This window comes from Theobroma cacao, chromosome 5 (assembly GCF_000208745.1).
Source record: "Theobroma cacao cultivar B97-61/B2 chromosome 5, Criollo_cocoa_genome_V2, whole genome shotgun sequence".
Lineage (NCBI taxonomy): Eukaryota > Viridiplantae > Streptophyta > Magnoliopsida > Malvales > Malvaceae > Theobroma > Theobroma cacao.
Genome location: NC_030854.1, coordinates 30,765,191 through 30,788,864, shown reverse-complemented (window position 1 = coordinate 30,788,864; position 23,674 = coordinate 30,765,191). Strand labels below are relative to the sequence as shown.

The 23,674-nt window shown below is 33.2% G+C and overlaps 2 protein-coding genes across 2 annotated transcripts; both read left to right on the top strand.

The window, feature by feature from the left end:
- On the top strand, positions 1,703–6,985 carry LOC18599391 (CBS domain-containing protein CBSX6). Its single transcript, XM_018121824.1, has 3 exons — positions 1,703–2,310; positions 2,405–2,780; positions 5,623–6,985. Exons 2-3 carry the CDS (start codon positions 2,437–2,439, stop codon positions 6,551–6,553), a joined length of 1,275 nt encoding a protein of 424 aa, XP_017977313.1. The 5' UTR covers positions 1,703–2,310; positions 2,405–2,436; the 3' UTR covers positions 6,554–6,985.
- LOC18599389 (auxin efflux carrier component 5) lies at positions 16,534–19,671 on the top strand. Its single transcript, XM_018120797.1, has 5 exons — positions 16,534–17,351; positions 17,468–17,553; positions 17,978–18,135; positions 19,107–19,183; positions 19,272–19,671. Exons 1-5 carry the CDS (start codon positions 16,684–16,686, stop codon positions 19,342–19,344), a joined length of 1,062 nt encoding a protein of 353 aa, XP_017976286.1. The 5' UTR covers positions 16,534–16,683; the 3' UTR covers positions 19,345–19,671.

Here is a 23,674-nt window from a genome sequence, read left to right as displayed (position 1 = left end):
ACCTCACGTGCCACGTCAACAGACTAAATTAAAATAATTTCTAAAATTAAAAGATTAAATTATTGTGCTTTTGAGTAAACGTTAGCAATAACGTCAACTTTGTAAAGGGTAATTTCGAAAGAAAAAGGGTAATTTCGAAAGAAAAATGTTAAGAGGACTAAATTGAAGTAATTTTTAAAATTAAGAGGTTAAATTATTGTGATTTTGAGTAAATTAACTAAAATTAAGAAATTGCAAGAGAACAGAAACTGTTGAGGTGTTATGACCACTTATTAATTGTATGGTACTATATATGATCTATTTGTTTAGTGAATGGACTTGGGATATTTGTTGTTAAATACCAGTGTTGTTCAAACTTGGAGAACATCCTGAATGAGACAATTGGGAGGATTTCCCATGTTATTAACTAAAACGGATGTAACTATGGAATTCACTTTATTCAATTGATAACATATTGAATAGTTTTTTCTCTAACTTTGGAAACCCTACCTGTTTTCCATGATTGTGCTTGTTGGCAATTACCTACCATTTCTCATGCACAACATATATAGGAATCTTATGCTGTCAAAATATCTACTATTACCATCACAAAAATTATTATTATGATGACTTTTGTCATTCTTATGCTACCTTGATCACTTATATTATTCCAACCTAATCATCTTGTATTTGGCTGGAAATGGTTATGGCTAAGTTCCCCTCAACTTAGAAAACAGAAGATCAAGAAGGACATACAAATATATAAGATTTTGGTCCCATAATATAGTGTTTGTATTTTCAACTCAAGTAATTAGATTTGAACCCTTTCGCTTTCAATACTCATATTGTAATAATAATAATAATAATAATAATAATAAGCAACATTTTAATAGTTTTCCAGAGAATATGTTCAAAATTAAAATTTAAAAATATCAAGATAGATTATTGAAATAAAAGATGATTTGAATCTAATTATTTGCGTAATGTATTGACGAATCAATAATTGAGTTAAATCATTTAATGTGTTTAATTTTTAATTAAATAAAAAATAAACATATTATTTTAAAAAAATCTCTAAATTATGTAAAAAATTTAAATAAATTTTTATTCTTTTATCATATTCAATTAAGTTTTTATATTTTTATTTTGAATCAAATATGCTTTGATAACTAATATTGATTTCTTGTGATTAGTTAAAACATTACTTGATATATCATAATAGATAATGATATAATATGATGATATAATCATACAATATTTTTCACTTTCTATGTTAGTAGCACGTTGTGTCACATAAATATGAAATGATAAGTAAAATTTTAATTAACGGTAACTAGTAAATTATTAATTATAAGAGTTTGTTTGATCCAAATTAAAAGTATATGAACTAAATTGAATACAATATAAGAATATAAATTTATTTAAACTTTTTAAATATTATGTTATATACATAAAACAACACATCAACTTCTAGACATCTCCATCTCCATTTTCTCCTCTAATGGTAAAGGTACATAATAGTAACCTCACCAAAAAAAAAAACCTATATTCTTATATTTATCTCAATAATTGATACCATGGACTCTCGTCTTGTCTTAAATAAATAATAATAATAAGTAAACCTCGTCTTAATACACATGTAAACAGATATCTATGTATCTAACTTCCGAAAACCAAAATCGTTTTCTTTTATCTCATCATAAATTCCAATTTGTGAAAGTGCCCCACTTGGCCGCCACCTTCCATCCTCCCTCAATAATTCACCAAAATTTTAATCTCGTGTATCTCAATCTCATCCACATGGACCGCATCATTCCCCCTATAAACCCAAACAAAATGAAATGTTCTCTCCCAATATCACGCTCTTCGTGACACCAATCCGGTCAAGAGTTTGAGAGAGAGATCATCGTGAATGGGCTTTTGCTGCAAGAACTCTGCTTCTTTCCTCCTCCTTCAATGGCACCAAATGTTTGCTTTCTTGTGATCCTTTATCGATTACCCATCACCGGCATTCACCTCCTCCTCATTCTCCTCCACTCCCTCTTATAGCTCTTCCTTCTCACCGGTTTTCCCGGTTTCACAACAAAAATATACCCAGATTTTTCTTTCATTTCTTAGGTGTATACAAGGGAAAAACAGATCAGATTTTTTTAAGGCTTTTTTTATCTTTTAAATTAAACATATATTAATTTTACGGAAAACCGAATATCTTCTTGTAAGCATTTCTCTCTTTTTTCTTTTTTGTAACTTCTCTGTTGGGTTGGCTAGGAAAAGTGGGATAGTGAAGGAAAATATTCAACTTTGGATCGAATAAACAGAATCCTAGTCGAGGTAATTGAATATAAAATCACCCTTTATCGAAACAGGATGAATAATTCAGGACTTGATGATGATTGTTCTTTGTTTGTTTGATTTTTTTCCTCAGTTCTCTCGGTTATTAAACAGAAAATTTAAGGAATGGCATCAGTGTTCTTGTACCATGTGGTGGGGGATCTGACGGTGGGGAAGCCAGAGTTGGTTGAATTCTCTGAAACAGAGACGGTGGAATCAGCTATAAGAGCAATAGGAGAGTCGACGGAGTGTGGCATACCAGTTTGGAAGAGAAGATCTCATGTGGGAATGATTGAAAAAAATGAAATGAGACAACAGAGATTTGTTGGTATTTTAACTTCACTTGATATTGTCTCCTTTTTGGCCAGAACTCAGTGTTTGGAAGATCAAGACAAGGCTATGAAAGCACAAGTTTCTGATGTTGTTGTCCCTAATAATGCTCTGTTGAAGATTGTTGATCCTGGCACCAGGTTAGCTCATTTTCTTTTTTATTTATTCACTTTTTTTTTTGTCAGCCTGAAGATGTTGGAACTTTTTATTTTGTTGGGAGGGTTGAGCTATGACCTTAACCTCCTAAGTACATATAGCAACAGTTAGTCAAAGCCTGAGTATTACGTGGACTTTATGTTAAAGTGATGTATACTTGTTTCAAGTGGATGTAGAAATTTGTCTTTCATTCTCATTCTTGTTCTTGGCCATTAATTGTATGGACTTGTTTTCTGTTAAGGTGATATGTCATGTGTCTATCTTTGTTTTGGGTCATGGTATCTTGTTGGTCATTGAATTAGGTAAAAGGGGAGAATTGTGTAGTCTGTGACATTGTTGTCCTTAGAATCGTGTACCTGTGTATCCCATGCCATCTTGTATGATTTGCTCCCAAAGCAAGATTTGGTTACATATTTGACTCAGGCAGTTGCGGAGTTACATTATTGTTTGGCAATCTGTGTTAAATTCCTTAAATCCATATGTTTGAGAATAACTTTTCTAAGAAAATATGGTTTCCCTCTGCCTTGCCCCCTTCCCACAGTGTTAGCTTTATTGTAAAGGCTTGTTCTCTTCCTTTGTGTTTAAGTGTCTTATACTCTGTTCCAATTTATTTATTATTAACTTCATAACATGTTGTGTATGTCGGATTGTTTATGTGCCTAGCTGTGGGCTGCCTTTTTATTTTTTCTTGCACTGCCACTTATATTGATAAAAGAATTGCAAGTCTGGGGCTCTTTTGAGTTGTGACTTTGACTCTATTCCTTCACTGGTCCATATTTTATGAATAACCTTATATCCTTGGTAGTCATTGCATTTTTCTTGAATACAGATATGTCGTTACATGGTTGCTGTTATATAAACAGTTACAGTGATTGAAATTGTACAATTAACGTTCTCTTACTTCCTATAAGGTTATAGAATAAGGGAAAATGTAAGATAAAGATGTTGGTTTAGGTCTTGATTACCCTCTATTCAAGTAAACAAGAACTATTTAATAGTAATTTTTCAATTGAGATCCACTTTTCTTCTGATTGTAGCGGTAATAACTGTTTTAGGATTTAGGGTGTTTCATTATTATTTGTGTTCTTCACCTTTGCTTCTAATATATTATCCTGTCTTATCAATCTTTGTGTATTATAGCATGTAGAATGCTGTTATGCCCTTTGCTTCAAATTAATTAAAATGCATGTCCAATTTGTTAGATTTGTGGAATATGGACTTCAACTTGGTTGAAAGCAGCTATGCAACTTGTGCTAGGAACATCTTCCTTTAGATACTGTACAATAACCAAAATTTACACTCATGTCTATATTGAAACTTATGGTCAAGGGTGATTGCATTTACATGCATGTTTTTTAATTAGTGTAGGATTCTCTTATATAACTAACAGTTTTCTGTTGGTCATTATTATTGAAGCCGTTATTATATGGATCATTGCATTAGTGTGCATCATCGTCATCTTTTCTTTGTGGTTAATCATTATTGAGTCCTACTTTTATGACCATGTTGACTGAGGAATCAGATATTCTTACCAACAATTTATGCTTTCTTTTGATTGTTAATCAAAGAATTAACTGTCAACATTTAAATGAAAAGGATTCATGCTTGTTCATCAATCTTTAGCCTGAGTGGGTGGTTCATACTTGTTTACTAATCATAGAAAAAAAAAATTCATTTTTCTGGTCTGCTTACTACCTTTTGGGCTGAAATTTATGTGGATGTACGAAGAAAATTTGGATCCTCTCAAATATACAGTGAACTTCTACTTTTTCGTAGGAGAAAGAGTTTAACATATAGATCTCTTTCTTCTGCTTGAAGCTATGTCTTAAGCTATGATGCAGAATTGATGATTCTTATTTAGGATAAGTTAGGTAGCTAACTGACATGGTTTTGATTGAGGCCTGTTTAAGTAGACTTGAGCAGTTGAGCTCTGAACACAAATCTTTTTCAATATTGAAATATGTTTCTATCAGGCCATGAGAAGCATTCTTCTAGGGGGAAAGTTTGAAGCCATTATGTTGGTCCAGCACTAATGCTTTGCTTGCATGCATTGTGGTCGGATGTGATTTATTTGTTTTTATCTGAACTATTTATACTTTTTATGGCATTTCCATTTAAAGTTTTATTCTGGATTCTGGAGGTATTTGAATAATTTGTAGATTAGGGTCTAGCATCTTGTGGTTAGCATTGATGCCATTGCCAGGTATTTACTTCTTTTGTGCCACTTTTGGGTTAGTGGGTATAACCATGTTTGCATGATTTTGTCAATCCACCACACCCAGTTATTTTGTGTTGGGTTCAAGCTGTTTTTATATTCATTTGTATTTTTGCTACCTTGAAAACACAATCATCACTGGAATTAATAACTTAACCCACCATATCTAAGTTACCGAATAGTATACTTTCTAATAGAAAATTCCTTGTCTCTGAAAGGTAATAGCGAGGACTGAGTTATTAAACAAACAAAATGTTGTTCATGAGATCTTTCTATAATCAAACATGATTCATGTGAGAGAGAGCAGATTTTGTTCATATTTATGATTGCTTTCTAAATGATTGTGTTTGTGGAGATATGTATGCTGTGGTTCTTGTCACGGATGGCCAAATAAAATTTTGGTAGTAAGTACATATTGGCATTTTTTTTGCAGAAATTTATGGAAAAAAGAAAGTCCATTTTGGTTATTAACTAAGAGTAGGCAACTTAGTAGTGTTAGGTTTAAAAAATCCATTGTATATGCTCACTTCTTCTGCTAGATTCTGATTGCTCTTTGCAGATACCTTTTCAATGTAATTACATGGCATTGTTAATTCTTTGTTTTGGACTAGATTGATAGATGCACTGGAGATGATGAAGCAGGGTGTGAGGCGACTTCTTGTTCCAAAGAGCAAGGTATGGAAAGGCATGAGCAAGAGATTCTCAATTCTTTATAATGGGAAGTGGCTCAAGAACATTGAAAATGGTAGCAGCAACAACCTCATCACTAATGCCAACCCCCCTTCTTCTTCGTCCACCCCCACCTACATGCGTGACAAGTTTTGCTGTCTCTCAAGAGAAGACATCATCCGCTTCCTCATTGGTTGCCTTGGTGCACTAGCTCCAGTCCCCCTCTCCTCTATTTCCTCACTTGGTGCCATTAACCTAAACTACAGCTCTATTGAAGCCTCCCTCCCAGCTTTAGAAGCAACTCAAAAACATCCCGGGGATCCTAGTGCAGTTGCTGTTGTGGAGGTCACACCAGATGGTCACCATAAAATTTTAGGTGAAATCTCAGCCTCTAAACTATGGAAATGTGATTATTTAGCTGCAGCATGGGCTTTAGCCAACCTCTCAGCTGGACAGTTTGTTATGGGGGTTGAGGATAATGTGAGTTCCAGATTGCTCCCCGACTTTTCTGTTAATTCAGCAGTTCAAGATAATAAAATAGTCAATGGTGTTGGGTCAACAAGGCCAAGGAAATTCAGTAGCAGGAGCATTGGGTTTAATCCAGTGAGCCCAAGTTTTGGTGTTGGCAGGAGCATGTATAGGGGCAGAAGTGCACCCTTGACATGTAAAACCACTAGTTCGCTGGCTGCGGTCATGGCTCAGATGCTATCTCATAGGGCAACCCATGTCTGGGTGACCGAAGATGAAAATGACGATATTTTAGTTGGGGTGGTTGGTTATGCTGACATCTTGGTTGCAGTGACCAAACAACCAGCTGCAATGATTCCCACAACTCGATCAATCAATGAGCTTGGGACTGAAATCCAAAGTTGAATTCCGTCCTCCCCTCGTTTCTCCATTGTGTATGTCTATGTGTGTGTGCATGTCTTTCCTTTTTATTCTATCTATTTTGGTTCCATTATTGCACTTTAGTAGCATTTTAGCCCTCTTATGCAGCATATTATGCTCTATGAGGTTGATGAGAGATTCGGGCTTGCAGGGGGTTTATATAATGTGTTGTATAATTTTGCAACGCCCTTTTCATGAAAAGATGTCAAAACAGGGATTATAGTTGCTCTCCATTCTCATGTATGCTAGTACTGCAAATTTATTATAGTTGCAAATACATTATTAAACCTGGACAATGTTTTGAGAGCTTTTGGGATTATAATCAGTTAATCAGAGACATCATGAGTGTACTTCAGGCTTGGCCTTACTGTAGTTCCCACTTGAATGTAATACATTTCTGGGTTTTTTGGTGCTGTACCAATCGGGCCAACTCTCTGGAACCTCATCTTTCCTCCTCTTTGATGTTCTATAAAAACCACCATTCCCTGGCCCCTGGAGTTATCTGATTTTCCTGGGGAATGATGTTTAATGCCCAAGATATGTACAGGTGCTGTTAATGTAATTGGGGTGGGGTTTTAGCAATAAAGATATTGGATTCAAGCCTTGCTGCTTCCTTTTGTAGCTGTCACCCAACGCATTTGTATATCTTCGTTCAACTCCTTGGGTTTATTGGCTTCTATACTTCCAGTAGAGACCAAACCTCAAAAAAAACAATTATATGTAAAACTGCTAGGAACTAACCATCAGAATCTCTGAAAGCCCATCAATTTTTGGAATGATGTTGGCTTAAATAAACTTGGTTCTCCGATATCCTGCTTTCTTTTTCAGGTGAATTTGGGGCAGCCAATTCAGGAAAAAAAAAAGTCAGGACCCAAAAAGAGTTAAAAGCCTGTCAGACAACTGCGTGAACATCCCATCCAAGCGAAGACTGAAAGGGAACGATCCGCCACGGTCACGGTTATCCGAACAGGATCACCAGACCACTAATCACGCTCTGATCTCACAGTCTTAATTCGTCAACCACACTTGAAATCCTGTCTCCTTAGAACTCAAGGATGCAGAAGTACGAACCTATAGAACAGATCCTGTTCAAGTAAGGTCGTAACCTGCCAACTCTTGGTTCTGTGTTAAATACCATTCGCTTTGTTGCTGTCCTTGCGATGTGGAATCTTGCTCTATCATCCGACAATTTATTCGCTCTAAGTAAACAACAGGCTAACGTGTCCCTCGTGGATTAACTTGTTGTCAGATGCTCACCTGCAGCTGTCGCCTGCATTATTAATCCAAAGTCCAGCACAACACCGAACAATTTGTTTGGCGAAAGCGAGTGGCAAATCAATCATTCATCACAATCTGTTTTTTTCCTCTTTTTTCAACTCAAGCTTTGTGGCAAAAGCTAAGAGCATCCCATTTCAATTAATTAATCTTTCATTAATACACACTACAAAGAAATTTTTAATTTTTCGATGATAATTTTATCCTTTATTTATTTGTAAATTCGCATACCTATTATCTTAAAATTTTGCCAAGACTTAAATAAATATATGGTTTGAAAAAAAAACGTTAAACAGGGCACAATCTTGGGCCCTTGCTTTGATGTGGATTTGAGTTGAGATCCTGGTTGGGCTTGAGCCCAACGGAGACCCAAGTGAACTCTTCACTTTCCCCCAGTTTCTATCAATTTTTACTTTTGCCAAGTCGTAATTTTAAGGAGAAAAGGAATTCCTTTTCAGATTCTATGAAAAATAAATTCCCATTTGGTTTTGTCAAGAAAAATTAAAAATATAAAATTAAGATGGATAAGAAAGAGTTTTATATTAATTTTGAAAAAAATTTGGTCAGTAAATAAATTGAAAAACATAATAATAAAAATCATTTTAATTTTTATTTGTACAAAATATTTATGTTTACAACAAGAATTAGGAAAAACACAAATAAATGGGCCTAAAAATCTTAAGTCCAATTTGAGCCAAGCCTACGGGTTTGTGCAACGGCCCAATTGCCATTTCACTTGCCATGGTCTATATATATATACTCATGAGAGAGAGTAAAGAATGAGTAAAAGCCTTAAGCCTGAACTAGGTACTCACCTTGACCATATGGAACTACTTAACAATCATATGGAAGTTATACATGAGAAAGATACACGTGTCTCTTACCTAGTGGTTAGTGGTTGTTAAAATGGTAATACCCTTTGAATTTCATGGTTTGAATGCCATCAAGAACACCTATATACAAACTTCCAAAAAATAGCTATCTTTTACATCTCAATCATTTTTCCATCATATGGTGCATTTGGTGATAAGTAATTCATGTAATGATGACTGTTAGGAGATTAGGAAGCAAGAAGAAGATGTGAGGTTTTGATGTTATTAGTTAAAATAGAGAAGAAAAAGCTATTTAAACTTACTGGATTTTGTTAATGGAGTACTTCTAATTTTAACGATAAAGTGAAATTTATTAAGTAAATTTTACATAAACAAATCTAATTTGATATATATATATATATATATACATACACGCGTATAGCCGACGTGTTCGTGTATTATTGATTGCCATGTGATACAAAAGAGGCCCAACCTGGAGGCACCTGAGAGGGGCCAATATGTGTGTGATACAAGCAGCTAGAGCCTCCAATATAAGGTTGGAGCACTTGCTAGAGAGCATTGGAATATTCAGATCGGCCAAATTGAAGAGATGATGAGGTGAGATGAGATGAGATGCCTAGAGAAAAAGCAGAAACTTGTAAATACCTTCTTGAGGAGTTAAAACTGATTTCCATTGCACCCACCAATGTGTGGGTTTTGAAATTGCCAAATGGATCTTCCACTTTCCCTTTGCTTGGAAGTGGAGTTGGCTTTACTTTGTACTAAAGATTATAGTATTAGAGAGAGTTCAAGTAGGCAATTTTCACATTCTTAATCACATCTCTTGACACGGGTCAGTATAAGAACCACCCAATGTGGAATTTGTTCTTGAACTAGTATTTTATTTGCTGTTTTGTTAGTAGTGTTATTCAAAAGAAAAGAGTCACAAAGCTTAGGTAATAAAGGCCGAATAAACTAAATGGTAACTAAGCTTGAACTAAAAGGTTAAATTTTTATAGATGGAGAAGAGCTCTAATAGTCAACCTCAGGCTCTCAAATAATGCCTTTGGGAAGCAGAGATCCAATCATACTTAATAAGTGAATCTTAAGTTTGTGTTGAGATGGAAAGTTAGTATATATTTTCTTAGACTTTCTGCTGAATTGATGATGGAAGTCTCTGTGTGCTATGACCCGGCCACCTTAATCTGATGTAAGAAGGGATGCTACTAAACAAATGTAAAAAAAATTTAATAATGGATTAGCAAGCTGCCTAGCTCTTATTTAAACTGTAGACTGCACCTTTTTGTGTAGGATTTGACCTTGTTTTGCACATAGATTTCTTAATGAACAAACGTACCTAATCATATGATTAAGCTGCCACCATGTTGAAATGCTATTGACAAATTAGAAGTGGAAGCAACAAAATATAATATGTATGTATTATATATTTATATAAGAATTCAACACCATTGCCAGGACAAGTTGTAAAGAGGAATAGATGAAAAGAGTGGAGTGAACAAATTCTGCTTCAATTCTCTCTATACCACAAATAAATTGCTCCCTAAATAGGAAATAATGAGGGAAAATATCTTCCATCACCTTTAGAGGGATGCTATCCTCAAGCATTTTCGATTCAACAAAACTTGTTATGATAACAAATTCAATCTGGTTTTGTTAATGAAAATGACAAAACAGAATAAAAATAAACATAATACAGGCTAAGACCAACCTTTTTTTGCTTGGTTTTTCATTTCTCTACCCCACCTCCAAAGAAGAAAAAGAAACAGATATACAGTTCTTCTTATCCTCTGCCAGTGTGATGTAGCACGCTTGGAGGAAATGTAGAAGCACCTTGAGGTAGGAGTAGGACCCTTCATTCAGGAAATTTGGATTAGCCCAAAGTATTAGTTGTATAAAAAACCAATTAGTCATAAACCATCCAATCCAAAAAGGAAATAAATCCATTAACTCAATCAAGTAGCTAGCTAGCGGCACCATTGAAATCATTCCTTCCCAGAATTTAGTACTTCAAACTTCTCACATTCCGTTAACAACTATGAAGAGGAATATAAATAAGTGGGTTTTAGCTCATGGAATGCCAAGCTAGCTGGTGCACTGATTGTTGAAGCCATTATTATATGGATCATTGCATTAGTGTGCATCATCGTCATCTTTTCTTTGTAGTTAACCATTATTGAGTACTTCTTTTATGACCATGTTGACTGAGTAATCAGATATTCTTACCAACAATTTATGCTTTCTTTTGATTGTTAATCAAGGAATTAACCGTCAACATTTAAATTAAAAGGATTCATGCTTGTTCATCAATCTTTAGCCTGAGTGGGTGGTTCATACTAGTTTACTAATCATAAAAAAATGGACAATTCATTTTTCTGGTCTGGTTACTACCTTTTGGGCTGAAATTTATGCGTATGTAAGAAGAAAATTTGGATCCTCTCAAATATACAGTGAACTTGTATTCGTTAGTAGGAGAAAGAATTTAACATATACATCTCTTTCTTCTGCTTGAAGCAGTGTCTTAAGCTATGATGCAGAATTGATGATTCTTATTTAGGATAATTTAGGTAGCTAACTGACATGGTTTCGATTGAGGCCTGTTTAAGTAGACTTGAGCAGTTGAGCTCTGAATACAAATCTTTTTCAATATTGAAATATGTTTCTATCAGGCCATGAGAAGTATCCATCTAGGAGGAAAGGTTGAAGTTTGAAGCCATTATGTTGGTCCAGCATCATGATTGACCCTAATGCTTTGCTTGCATGGCATTGTGGTCGGATGTGATTTGTTTGTTTTTATCTGAACTATTTATACTTTTTATGGCATTTCCATTTAAATTTTTATTCTTGATTCTGGAGGTATTTTAATAATCTGTAGAGTAGGGGCAAGCATCTTGTGGTTAGCATTGGTGCCATGTCTTTACTTCATCTTTTGTGCCCTTTTTGGGTTACTGGGTATAACCGTGCTTGCATGATTTTGTTAATCCACCACACCCAGTTATTTTGTGCTGGGTTCAAGCAGTTTTATATTCATTTGTATTTTCGCTACCTTGAAAGCACAACCATCACTGGAATTCATAACATAACCCACCATATCTAAGTTACCGAATAGTACTTTCTAATAGAAAATTCCTTGTCTTTGAAAGGTAATGGTGAGGAGTGAGTTATTAAACATACAAAATGTTATTCATGAGATCTTTCTGTAATTGAACGTGATTCATGTGAGAGAGAGCAGATTTTGTTCATATTTATGATTGCTTGCTAAATGATTTGTGTATGCTTGCTGTGGTTCTTGATACGAATTTATCAATCAGGCCAATTCTCAGAAACCTCTTTCCGCCTCTTCTTGGATGTTGTGCAACAACCACCATTCCCCTGGCCCCTGGAGTTCTCTGATTTTCCTGGTGAAAGATGATTAATGCCCAAGACATGTACAGGTGCTGTTCATGTGATTGGGGGTTGGGTCTTAGTGAATAATGATTTTGGATTCGAGTAGCCGTCACCAACGCATCTGTAAATCTAAGTCCAACACCTTGGCTTTATTGCCTAATATAATTACAGTAGAGACCAAACCTCAAAACTTTATTTGTAAAATTGCTAGGATCTAAGCATCAGAATCTCTAAAAGCCTTTCTTGTTACGAATTTTCGGAATGATGTCGGCTTTAATAAACCTGGTTGTTTGATATCTCAGAACCCAAAAAGATTTTGAAAGTCTGTCAGACAACTGTGTGACCATCCCATCCAAGCGAAGACCGGAGGGGAACGATCCTCCACGGCCAGCGTCATCCGTACTGGATCGCCAAGCCAGTAATCACGCTCTGATCACACAGTCTTGTGTCATCAACCAGACTTGAAATCCTGTCTCCTTAGAACTTAAGGATACGAAGGTACGAGCCTATAGAACAGATCCTGTTCAAGTAAGGTCGTAGTCGTTCAAGTCCTGGTTGTGCCTTAAATATTATTCGACTGGCTGCTGTCCTTGCGATGTGGGAGACTGCTGTACCATCTGACACTTATTCGTTTTAAGTAAACAACAGGCTAGCGTGTCCCTGGTGGATTCACTTGCTGTCAGACGCTTACCTGCAACAGTCTGTCGTCTGCTATTATTAATCCAAACTCCAACACAACACCGAACAATTTGTTTGTTTCCATTGGAGAAAGCGAGTGGCAAATCAATCATTCATCACAATCTGTTTTTTCCCTCCTTTTTCAACTCAAGTTTTGTGGCAATATCTAAGAGCACCCAATTTCAATTAATTAATTAATTTTTTTTTCTCTCTCTCTCTCTCTTAGCCAAAGCCTTTGTTTCATTACTGCAAACTACAAAGCAGTAGATCCTTCGAATTTTTAAATTTTCAATGATAATTTACCTTTTATTTGTCTGTAAATTGTAATTTTTGAATATATATTAATAATAAATTTATGCCAAAACTTAAATAAATACATAGTTTGAAAATAAAGATAATTAAGACATGAGCTCGGTGTAACGAGTTTATGTTTTTTATTAATAATGTATTTTATTTTTTATTGAAATAAGATCCATACTTCTTAAATCTTTGTTTTATTGCATATTTAAGATGAACATCCTAATTGGGCTTGAGCCCAACAATTCCCCTTTTTCATTGCGATTTTTAATTTTATTCTCTTTCTTCTTTCATCCCTCTTTGTTTTTGTCAATTTTTTCTTTTGCCAAGATGTAATTTTAAAGTGAAAGGAAATTCCTTTTCAGATTCTATGAAAAATAAATGCCTATTTGGTTTTGTCTAGCAAAATTTTTTTTTTAAAAAAATAAGATGGATAAGAAAGAGTTTTATATTAATTTTGGAAAAAATTTTGTATGTAAATAAATTGACAAACGTAATACTCAAAAAATATTTTTAATTTTTATTGTACAAAATATTGGTTTTTGCAACAAGAATTAGGAAAAACACAAAAACAAAATAGGCCTATAAATCTTAAGCCCAATTTGAGCCAAGTCTACGGGTTTGTGCAACGGCCCAATTCCCATTTCACTTGGCATAGCCCATATATATACTCACGAGCGAGAGAAAAAGAATGAGTAAAAGCCTTAAGCTTGAACTGGGTACTCACCTTGGGCGTGAGTAAAAGCCTCATTCTGTTTCTGTGTTTCAGCTGCCAATCAATCCGCTTCTGAACGTTAAGTAGGCAAAGTGTTGAGTTATTTTTTCATGTCTTTGGATAGATAGATGCTATTCTAGATATTATGCTTTCTCGACACATGAAGCGACATGCAGTGCCCTTATAATCTAAAATTACGTTTTGTATGTTGTTGAAAATTTGATTGCTAGATATGTAATTATCGAAAAGATAATTTTACAGCGTTTAATATTATATAAAAAAGTGATTATCGTAGGAAATGTAATTATTGAAAGAATTACATTATAGTGTTTAATTTGAAAGCAATTTATTAAAATTATAACGTAAATTTACAAAATTACTCTTATGTATAAAAATACAAGCTTCTAATACAAGTTTGGAGCACTTGCTAGAGAGAGCATTGGAATATTCAGATTGGCCAAATGGAAGAGATGATGAGATGAGATGCCTAGAGAAAAAGCAGAAACTTTTAAATACCTTCTTCAGGAGTTAGAACTGATTTCCATTGCACCCACCAATGTGTGGGTTTTAAAATTGCCAAATGGATCTTCCACTATCCCTTTGCTTGGAAGTGGAGTTGGCTTTACCTGTACTAAAAAATGGTACCATATTAGAGAGAGTCCAAGTAGGCAATTTTCACATTCTTAATCTCATATCTTGACACGAGTCAGTTTAAGGACCACCCAGTGTGGAATTTGTTCTTGAACTAGTGTTTTATTTGCTGTTTTGATAATATAGTGTTATTCAAAAGAAAAGAGTCACAAAGCTTAAGTCATAAAGACCAAATAAAATAAATGGTAGCTAAGGTTGAAGTAGAAGGTTAAATTTTATAGACACAGAAGAAAAAAAGTGGTCTAATCGTCAACCTCATGCTCCCAAGCAGAGATCCAATCATACTTAATAAGTGAATGTCAATTTTGTGTTGAGATGGAAAATTAGACTTTCTGCTGAAAAGATGATGGAAGTCTCTGTGTGCTATGACCCAGCCACCTTAGTCTGATGTAAGAAGTGATGCTAACAAACAAAAGTAAACAATATTTAATAATGGATTAGCAAGCTGCCTATCTCTTGTTTAAACTGTATGCTGTACCTTTTTGTGTAGGATTTGACCTTGTTTTGCACATAGATTTCTTAATGAACAAACATACCTAATCATATGATTAAGCAGCCACCATGTTGAAATGCTATTGACAAATTAGTTGTGGAAGCAACAAAATATATTATATATATAAAAATTGAAAACCATTGCCAAGACAAATTGTACAGTCCTTCTCATGCAGACAAGAGGAATAGATGCGAAAGAGTGGACTTGAACAAATTCTGCTCCAATTCTCTCTACCACAAGTAAATTGCCCCCTAAGTAGGAAATAATGAGAGAAAATATCTTCCATCACTTTTTGAGGGAGCATTTTGGATTCAACAAAACATGTTATGATAATTACAAATTCAATCTGGTTTTGTTAATGAAAATGACAAAACAGAATAAAAAGAACATAATAGAGGCTAAGACCAACCTTTTTGCTAGGTTCTTCATTTCTCTACTCCACATCCAAAGAAAAAAAAGAAACAGATAAATAATTCATCTTATCCTCTGCCAGTATGATGTAGCACACTTGGAGGAAATGTTGAAGCACCTTGAGGTAGGAGATATTTGTATTAGTCCAAAGTAGTAGTTGTACAAAAAACCAATTAGTCGTAAACCATCCAATCCAAAAAGGAAATAAATCAATTAACTCAATCAACTAGCTAGCTAGCAGCACCATTGAAATTTTTCTTTCCCACAAATTAGTACTTCAAACTTCTCACATTCCATCAACAACTATGAAGAGGAATATAATAAGTGGGTTTTAGTTCATGGAATGCCCAGCTAGCTGGTGTACTGATGGATTTGTAGTAAACAGGATCGGATTTTGGGGAGCATATATGATATAATCAACAAAAAATGGAACTTATTCTATATTCATATTTATGTGGTAAGGGAGGGACGCGATGCTCTAACCAGAGAGTACTTGAAATTCTCACGCTATGGGAGTCAAATCACCCCACTGTGACTCGAGAAAGCCATTAGGCATCTTTCAAAAGAATTGATACAGCACGGACATGCTGTTCTTTTAAAGTTCGACCGTCTTAAATTTTGCAGAGCCATTTGGATGCTTAAAATAGCACTATTTGCTTTCTTGAGAAAAACAAAATAAATCCAAATTTTGCTTCCAAAACTCCACAAAAGTACTTTGGAAGTGCTAAGCTAATGGTGCCCTTTTCTTTAATGTTTCAACATTTTCCCCTTCAAGAATATCAAAGCCATTGGCTTAAGAAATCACTTAGTAGCCAATCTATTCAGCAGTGTAAAATGCCAATGTCTGGATAACAAAGGCAAGAGAAAACAAAAAATTGTGCAATCTTGGCCTCTATCACTGGATGACCCACTTTGGTATATAAGGTTGATGAGAATAATAAACAATAATTACACAAAATCAGAAACTCTATTGGCAATGGTGGGTGGAATAATCGCTGGACCTCATTCCTTATTCCATAGAAAGATTGCTGACCATAGCATAATAACCCATTTGTTGAAAGCAACATTACTCTTCAATGCACTCACAGAGAAGAAGAAAACCTTGAGTGACACCTTCAAGAATCCACGGCATAGAATCCTATACACCCACCAATCTCTACAATATGTATTATTATTTGTAAAAACTAGAAGAAAAATATGCTTTTTTCTTTGCATGCCATGCATATAAATAAACACCCCATATCATCCTTTGCTTAACATGTTTCATTCTTTCAGCAGTGCTTGAAAACCCTTAACTACAAGACAGAGTAAGAGCCTATCTTTGAAGGGTTTTTAAAGTTACTTAGGAGGAAAAAAAAAAGAAGAAAGAAAAGAGAAAATGGTAGGTTGGGAAGATGTTTACAAGGTGGTTGTGGCTATGGTGCCTCTCTATGTTGCATTGATGTTAGGGTATGGATCAGTGAAGTGGTGGCGGATATTCACCGCGGAACAGTGTGATGCTATAAACCGCCTTGTCTGCTATTTCACTCTCCCTCTCTTCACTGTGGAATTCACAACTCATATTGATCCTTTTCAAATGAATTATCGATTCATCGGTGCTGATACCATATCCAAGCTTGTTATTGTGGTGGTTCTAGCTTTTTGGGCAAAGTGTAGTAGCAAAGGGAGCTATTGCTGGTCCATCACAAGTTTCTCTTTGTCTACTTTAACTAATGCTTTGGTTGTAGGGGTGCCTTTGATGAAAGCCATGTATGGCCAAACAGGGGTCGATCTTGTTGTCCAGTCATCTGTTGTCCAAGCGATTATCTGGTTGACCATTTTGCTATTTGTTTTGGAATTTCGGAGGTCAGGAGTGTCCATTTCTTCAGCTACAAAAGATGGTAATGAACAGGAGAAAGATGTAGAAGGAAACACAGATAATGCTGGGGTACTAAGCACCAGGCCTTCTTTCTGGAATCTGATGAAGGTTGTGGGAATGAAACTGGCTATGAATCCCAATTCATACGCTTGTGTTATTGGCCTTGCTTACGCTTGTGTTGCAAACAGGTCTGCATGCATTAATATCTGGTTTTTATTGATTTTTGGGATTATTTCGAATATATTATTTCTATGTTTTTGGATATACTTGATTATTAAATTATGGTTTTGAATTTTACTTATAGGTGGCATTTTGAGATGCCAAGCATAATGGAGGGATCAATATTGATAATGTCAAAGGCTGGAACAGGGACTGCCATGTTTAGCATGGGTGAGACTAACTACATATATATATATATTAATATTAATACATTATTGATAACTAAAATTTATTTACATTCAAGTATTTGATTTAATGAAAAGTGAATTATTTGCTGTTCAAAAATTAATTTGATACAAATTTCTCCTTCTCAATTTAAAAATGAAAAACAAACTTATCATTTTATTAAATTTTGGATGAAATAACAAATTAATAATATAATTAATCAATTGACAATACATACCATGGTATAAATTATAAACTCTTTAAGAACAATTTTACTTACCCTTTATAAAAATTAAAAAAAAAACTTTTTTATATATTTCAAGGTTTTAAGAGGGAAAGATATTTTACATACGTGAGTAGAATTATTCGAATTAGTATATATTAATTTGGGACTGATCTTTTATCATTTCCCAATCAAATATTTATGCAGGAACCTTCATGGCTCTTCAAGAAAAAATAATAGCCTGTGGCACAAGTTTGACTATATTTGGGATGGTTTTGAGGTTTATTGCTGGACCAGCGGCCATGGCCATTGGGGCCATTGCAGTGGGTTTGCATGGTGCTGTTTTACGTGTCGCCATCATTCAGGTGCTTAATTCTTTCTCTATATATTCAATTTTGCTTTGTGCATATTCTGCTTCTTTACTCGTAGGCCGTATAGCATCTAAGCAATGTGGTTCACTCCAGTCGACTAAAAAGCCTGTGGCGGCTAAATTAAAGCTTTTAATTTTTTTTAACTTTTTACACTTTTAAAGACTTAATGGACATTTTGTAGGCTTCAACCTTACCTTTCTTTATTTGCCATTCTAAATTTCTTTAACTCTTGACCACTTATACATAATTTTTACCCGAATATTTGATTCATTGATTGATGTATATATGGGGTGCAAACGGTTGTTTCGGTTTTAATTTAATTTTTGATAGCTAATAACTGAACTAACCGAATTCTTATATAAAAATAACCGAAATCGAACCAAACTATACAAATAACCGAACTAATCGAAACTGAACTAATTCGGTTAGTTCGGTTCGATTTTCAAAAACTGAACTTGATAATTTTTTTATTTATATATATTTATTTATGTTGTATTTTTTTTAATAAATCAATACTATAAAAATATTAAAAATGATAATAAAAAATTATAATAAATGAGATGGATACTCATATAATTAAAAAAGAGAAGAGATTAGGTTTAGGGTTTATTTTTCATGCAAAAATCCCTACAATACCTTTATTTAAGTTCGGTTAGTTCATTTGGTTAAAAAATTTTCTAACCGAATAACCGAATTATTCTAATCGAACTATCTAAAGAACCGAATTAACCGAACTCATTTTGATTCGATTTGGTTGTTTGGTTCGATTTACATTTACTCACCCTTAAGTGCATAATCCTAAAACAAAGTTCAAATAACCTTTTCCAAATAAAAAAAATCACCCATACACAATTTCCCTTTGACTACCTCATCACTTAATGAGTTATCATTTCAATATTGGCTTAATCACTTCTTTCAATTGCTCAAACCTACATGTATTAAATTTAGAGTGAAAACATTTGCAGGCAGCATTGCCACAATCCATTACCTCCTTCATCTTCGCCAAGGAATATGGAATGCATGCAGAAGTACTCAGCACTGCGTAAGAAACTCATGCACAAGTACTTAGTCTATATTACTATGAAACAACGTAGATCATTAACCTAGCTTCACGATTTTTCTCATTGCAGAGTGATATTTGGCACCATCGTATCGTTACCGGTGCTGGTCGCTTATTATGCAATTTTAGAGTCTGTACATTAATCTACCTCGGCCGGCCTCATTTCAGACTCTTCTTTTTTTTCGATGAAAGGGGAAGGAGGGAGGGATGATCAATGTCTCTTTTCCATTTTCTTCAATTTTCTGGTTTTTGATACAATATTGAAACTCGAATTAGTTTATAACTATAATTCACTCGGTGGTAGGTAATGTTGGAATGCAAATGATATCTTAAAATCACGTTATCCCTGGAAAAATGGGAAACAAAATATTAATGATATTAGTAATGAGGAAGATATCTATATGTGACTAATCGAGTTTAAGTCATTTGCAAAATCTATTGTGAATTTTTTCTGTTTAGCCTTTGTTTTATTTTTCTTCGTTCATCGGCCTCTGTTTTGGGTTAGATAGAAGTTTCTCCCATCCTATCTCATCTATCATTGTGAATTTTCCGGGCCTCGAAAGATGGAAGCCGGCACAAAAAGGGCAGCGCCCAAGGAAAATAGCCCAACATGATCCAAACAAGACACAATGAACAAACCCAGAAAGATGAAAGCAAAAGCCGAACACGGAAGTAAATTAAAAAGAACCCTCAAAACAGGACAGTAGTTCTGTTCTGCTTTAGATTTTTGCCCAACCAATAAAACGAAGTTATTTAGGCTTTAAATCAAGTACAAGTATACCTAATGGAGTGCTTGAGACGCTTGGGAAGACTGCAACCCTACTCATTACCATGTGGGGGAAGAAAGAATGGAAAAACATGGATCAATGACTCTAACATTTTTGTTTATATATCTTAACGCAGTCACTCTTCCAGCTGTAAATTTTGTCTTTCACATGTTTTTTCTCTTTTCTGCGGCTGGATTCTCTGAGGAGAAGGATTTAGCTTGAGATTCAAACTCTTAAGTTGGAAGTCCTTTTCATTTTGTAGTGGAAAACGTGTTTTCCTAAATCCGTAGTAGTTCAATTTCTTTATTTGCCAAACTATACATTTTTATTTTATTTATTAATTTCATTATAAAAAGAAGAAAAAATTTTAATGGTGGGCCATCTACAATTTTATTGGCTGACTCTTTCAACGTAGGCCTGGCTTTTTGCGCAATACACGTGTTCCATCCAATCCAATTCAGATGTCCTTATCTTTCCCAACCCTTATACATACTGTAAATCATTTATTTGGGTTTAGTTTTAGAAATTTAACCTGTATTCCAGGGGACACCTGTGTTTATATTTAAAATTAGATTTCAAGTTTGAATTTTGTGATCAACGCTATGAAATGAAAAAAAAAAGTTATTTTCATGTATAATTTAATATCACTTGTATAAATAAATATATAATTTAACGTTATATTATTTTAAAAATAAATAATTTTTTTATTTTTAATTATATTTAAATAAATTTTTATATTTTTATTTTAAATCAAATAAACTTTTGTGATTAATGATCGATTAATTATTATTAGTGAAAATATCACATGCTATTTTTATGTCATGTGATACTTATATGTCATATTGCATAGCAATGTGGCATATTGATATGATACAATGAGATAATCACATGACTTTTTCAATACGGTAGCACCACGAGAGTATAATAAATAAGTAATATTTTTGATTAATGATAGTTAGTCAACTGTTAGTAATAAGAATTGTTTATTTTAAAATAAAAATATAAAAATTTTATTGAATGCAATACAAAAATAAAAACTTATTTAAATTTTTCTAATAGTTCAAGAAATGTTTAACCTATTATACTTAATTTAACATATAATGAGAATGAAAAAGTCTTAAAAGTTTCAAATCCTAAATTTGAATCTCACTATAAATTTACTCTAATTTCATGTTTAATTAATTAATTTAATTTATTTTATTTCACATAATAATTTTTTTATGAAATTATTTGATTGTGATAATAATTTTAATTTTTATATATAATTTCATTACAAAATATTTAACGTACAACAAGGAAAGGATAAGGTTTGAGAGGTGTTGGCCATGATAGAACTTGCTTGGTAAAGCTTTAATAGTTCTGATACCATAAAAGATAACAATAATAATAATAATAATATCTGTTGTATTTTAATTGAATTATCTATATTTATGGACTTTTATCAAATAACTAGATTATAAGATAAGATTTATTTAAAATATAAATACTAATAATTCTATCTCCTAGTATAAATATTTGACTAAGCTGTACTTGTAACATATATTTATTTATTTATCTTCTTTCTAAAGATAAAAAAGTTCAAAAGAGCCTCTTTTAAAACACAAGACACCCAGAAAATGTATAAGATAATTTGGTTTGTTATAACCACAAAATATAGTACAAAAACAATTATAAAAAGACAACAAAAATAATAAAAGAGAACAATCATTTTCGATGAATGTGTTCCACTCCTGCGTAAGCCTGACTGCAAACTCACGATTGGAGAAGGTTGAGTAGGTTTTGTTTCAGTGTTCCATTTGCTGGCATTGCAGTTTGGAATTTTCGAACAGCCTTGTACACCCTAAAATAGACTTCAAGTGGTCCCTTTCGAAGGTCGCGTAAGACTTTTGCAGTCCTCGGAACTGACTAATTTGGTGGCATTAGCCTGCGTCTAGTGTCTGGACATTTCGTTGTGTATTTCCAAACAATAAATTATCTCTTTTTTTTTTCAGTTTTATTTTTTCATTAATTTTTTTGATACGAAAATAAAAAGCGTATGTTAAAGAATGGTTCCTTGAATATATTTTCTTTGCGAATTACAAGTTGCAACATTTATAGCTAGGATTCTTGCATTGCAGGAGAAGCACATGTGACATGTTTTCATTATCCTAATTTTCCACAGAATTCTTGCATTTCACTTTAAGAATCCCTTTTTCTAAAGTGGTGTTGCCTAAATTTGATTGCCTTCACAATTCTCGTTCCATCTCTGTATTTGTCTATCAACTTAATAGAAATGAGCTGTTATGTTAGTATAAGATAAGTAAATCCACCTTGTTCCATAGATTCCGTCTTAGCTAGATTAAATGTAAAGAAATTTGACCTTAATAATTTTAAATATTTAACTGAGTTCATATTTAAAATATATATATTTAAAAATTATATTGTTCAAAATTTTTAAAGAGCCTTTTTATTATTTTATAATCTTAATCAATTCAATTTAAAAATAACAAAAAAAATTTAATCGAAGTAAGAGACAATATATGAGAAAACATTGTTTTAATTTTTTTTGTCTGACAGATTCATAAAAGAGAAAGTTGAAAAAAGTTAGAGAAAGAAAGAGTTAAAAAAAATCATCTACGCTAATATGTATTAAATATAAATTCATATATTAAATTAAAATTACATTTTAGTGTTTTTTTTAATGTTATACTTTTTTTCCTTTAGTTTTTGCTTCATAATCATAAGAAATTGAAAACCTTGTTTTCTATTTTCAAAATTGATAATATCAAAATAAAGCTTTTAAACACATTTCTTTTTGTTTTGTTTTTTAAATTGTGAAGAATTTTTCAAAATTAAAAGGTTAAATAAATTTCCTTGCGATATTCATGGAAAACATAATTTATTTTTTATTTTTTTTGTTATTCAACTAGACAAAGACATTTCAATACTTGTACGTTTGTCTGTATCTTGATTTAAATGTTGCAACAATTTTATTGACAAAATAATAAAATATGGGCACCAATTTAGCAGTTGAGGGTACCCATAAAAGGAGTTGTTGGACTGCACGATCTTGAAGATGATCATTACATTTCTTCAAATTCTTTTTTTTTTTATCATTATTATTTTTAATCATGATTGTTTTTCCAGTTTTATCTGTTGGCAAAATTTATTCCATAAAGGAAGGATTATTTAAAGAAATAATGTCTTGTAATATTAGTTTGGCACAAGTTTTAATCATTATACATTGACTGTAATATAACATAGTATAGAATTATTATCTTGACTTTGCCTAATCTTACAACTTTGTATTATATAAACTGCTTTTCTATCTGTATGGAAGCACCATGTTATAGAAAATGAGATTTATAATCGTATCTAACCCATTTATTGTCCAATTAAATCCACAACAAAAATCCCATCTCCTTTTTCGGCCCTCCCAAAAAAATAAAAAAAATAAAATAAAACGATTTAATGTTCTAGCTAGAAGCTCAAAACCACTATAAATATTAAATATTACCGTAATTGCCATTATTATTTAATTCTGCATTTATTGGTTGAAAGATTTAATGGGTTTGAAGTATCTTTCCCACTGTCCCATTCATTAAATTCCACATTTTAACATATTCATAGTTAGCTCCTGTTTAGTCGGTGATAGATTCTTCTTCTTTTTTTTTTTTTTCATAACAAAGTAAGGTTGAGGTTATTGAATATTAAAACGAAAAATTCA